At 41.9% G+C, this 2,651-nt stretch overlaps 1 protein-coding gene across 4 annotated transcripts in view; it reads left to right on the forward strand.

Annotated features, from left to right (window-relative positions):
- GPR137B (G protein-coupled receptor 137B) overlaps positions 1–2,651 on the forward strand; it is a 32,645-nt gene that overhangs the window by 13,779 nt on the left and 16,215 nt on the right. Inside the window, exon 2 of one of the 4 annotated variants that reach the window (XM_027900113.1) lies at positions 1,158–1,207. The exons of the other annotated variants lie outside the window; for them this stretch is intronic. Within the exon in view, the coding sequence (XP_027755914.1) occupies positions 1,158–1,207 (50 nt within the window). The remainder of the gene's footprint in view (positions 1–1,157; positions 1,208–2,651) is intronic. 4 annotated transcript variants of the gene reach the window in all.

Here is a 2,651-nt window from a genome sequence, read left to right on the forward strand (position 1 = left end):
TTCTGCCTGGCTGCTCTCCAGCCACTCTGTGCCCAGCTTGTAGCGCTGCAGGGGGTTGTTGTGGCCAAAGTGCAGGACCCGGCACTTGGCCTTGTTGAACTTCATCCCATTGGAGTCAGCCCATCTCTCCAGTCTATCCAGATCCCTCTGCAGAGCCCTCCTGCCTTCCGGCAGGTCGACACTCCCTCCTTGGGAAAGCATGATAATCATAGCAAATATTATGCAAAAGTTACTAAAGGGCATGCAAAACCAAGTTAAATGAATAAGGCAGGATAACTTGAGGAGAAAATGATTAGGAAACAACACAGAATAAGTCACACAGCATGGGGGTTTTGTAATGCCAGCAACCAGTGTGCTTTGGTATTGGTTTAAATGAACATATGTGAGCTGAGTTTGTTTGGAAACCACATTAGCTTGTAAAAAAAGTACTTTCCTCTAATTTTTTAATAAAAAAGATATAAAATATGGTAATATATTTCGGTCTAATTTCTGATGGTGGTTAAACACCTGTAACTGATATTACCCAGCTACAGAAAACATGTCAGTATTTTTCTTTTCTGTTGCATCAAGCTGATTGCTGGGCCCAGGCTATCTCTGTAAAACCACTATCTTGTTGCATGGTGAAGAGGCAGTCAAAGGGAGCCAAATAGAACCTTGAAGTGAAATAATGAGTTTGGTTCTTGATGGCATCTTTTTGGCAACAGAGATGGATACAAATGTACATATCTAATTTCGGGCCAGGGTACTATGATGGGCTCTACACGGGAACAGAGCATTGGACCTGGTATGAGTTGGTCTGTGTGCGAGACATGGACTATTAGGTCATGTAAGAGCCTATAATGATTTGCCTCTATGATTTTACTGGCATCGATCCTCTTGTGAATACTAATATAAAGGATATTATTCCTAAGCTAGAATAAGTGAAAATAGTAGTGCAGATAATTTGTACACAAGTACATCATGAACACTTGCTGAGTGGTTTTAATACTTTACTTAGAGTTTGCCTGCCATGGGCAAGCAATCCAAGCAAATCTGTTGTGTAATGAAACCTGTCATTACATTTCTTGTGACCTGTGATCCACGATTGCTGTGGATCACAGTGTCTTTCTCTACTGACATATGAGATATGTTGGATGCAATATTTTTTTGTTTTGCAGGTGATTTTCAAAGCGAAGTCAAAATATTCCCCAGAGCTACTGAAATACAGGTAAGAACTATGCAAGCATTTAATGTGGTACAGAAGAGTAGCCAAGCACTTTGAGAAATGATACGACTTTTCTAATTTGTGGCACTCATATCTCAGCTATTCATATTTATATACCAATGTTTTACAATGACGGTTCTGGGGTCAGCTTCTTCCTATGACATTTGGAAGACTGTCCTTTCCCAACACAAGGACCATTTTAGATAGTCACATATTTCAAAGGCAAATATTTCAAATGCAGGCAGAAAACACCCACCCTGCTGATTTGTTTACAGGTTCTTAACATTTGTATTGCAAGGTAAATTCAGATCCAGGGCTTTGGTAAAAGAAGCAAAATGATGTGGGGTTTTTTGACAGGAATGAGTATGTTTTGTGGGTGTGTTTTAACACATGAGGTCACTGGTAATAAGAGACAGAAGTATTGGGAAGATGAGAGAAGGATTGTGAAGGGAACGAGCTAGAGAGAATGGATTCAATTTGATGGTATGTTTGGAAGCTTCCACATAACCTCCCCTGACTCTGTATAGTTGAGGTTATGACAGCTTTGCTTTTAGGTGGGGAAATTTGTTTGACATCTTGTTGAGCAGGAGGAACTCCCAGGAAGTACTTGAAAGTACACCAAATGTCCAGAAAGCTAAGGAAGAGCTCAATAAATTAATGTTTATTTGTGTCAATGCTTAAAAACCTCAGTTGGGCAATGTTGTTTAGACAGAGGGGACGGAGACAGGTTGTCTCCATTCTGAAGAAAGAATTTACAATATGCATTCAGGATAGGAAAACAGAATAATTTGAAACAGAAATCTGACTTGTTACTTGCTGACTGTTAGGAGGACATAAGTACTGCATCAACAGGGCAAATATTAACGTTGTCATTTCCCTAGAAAGTTTGTCATCCGGTTGGTTTTGATACAGCTTGAGGGGCAATTGTCTGGAGCAAATGCTTCAGGATCCATGTCTGGTATAATGGCAGTACAAGTGAGAGCAGGCATGGAGTGGGCTGTGCTTGATCTGGTGAGGGCATGAGACATGCAGAGTGTGACAGCTGCCTCAGGAGTGTGTACTTCAGGCTGAACCGCAGCTTTGAAACCCCCTTTGCAATCTGGTTTCTGTGGGCAGGAAATCCAGGAGTATGGGCTGGAAGACAAGCACAGCACACACCAGGTAGTTCTCCAGCCAGCCCCCAGTGCAAGTGTGCCTACCCCTGATGGTGCACACAGGCAAGAGAAACAGAGGATCACTTTGCACAAAGCCTGGGCTACAGGTCAGGATGGTACAGGACTGTGCAGACATGCTCCTGGATGGCTTTAGAGGTGAGAGCTAGAAGCTTTGAACCTCATCCATTACCAGTATTTGTGTCAAGGCTTTATTTCTGAAAGCTGTTTGAAAATGTCTTTCTTGAGGCAAAGGGAGCTTGTGATTGTCAATGCCTATGAAGTGGCTACATTAG

This window comes from Empidonax traillii, unplaced genomic scaffold, assembly GCF_003031625.1.
Source record: "Empidonax traillii isolate 1590-97213 ecotype Southwest subspecies unplaced genomic scaffold, ASM303162v1 scaffold707:size593822, whole genome shotgun sequence".
In the NCBI taxonomy this organism is placed as follows: Eukaryota; Metazoa; Chordata; class Aves; order Passeriformes; family Tyrannidae; genus Empidonax; species Empidonax traillii.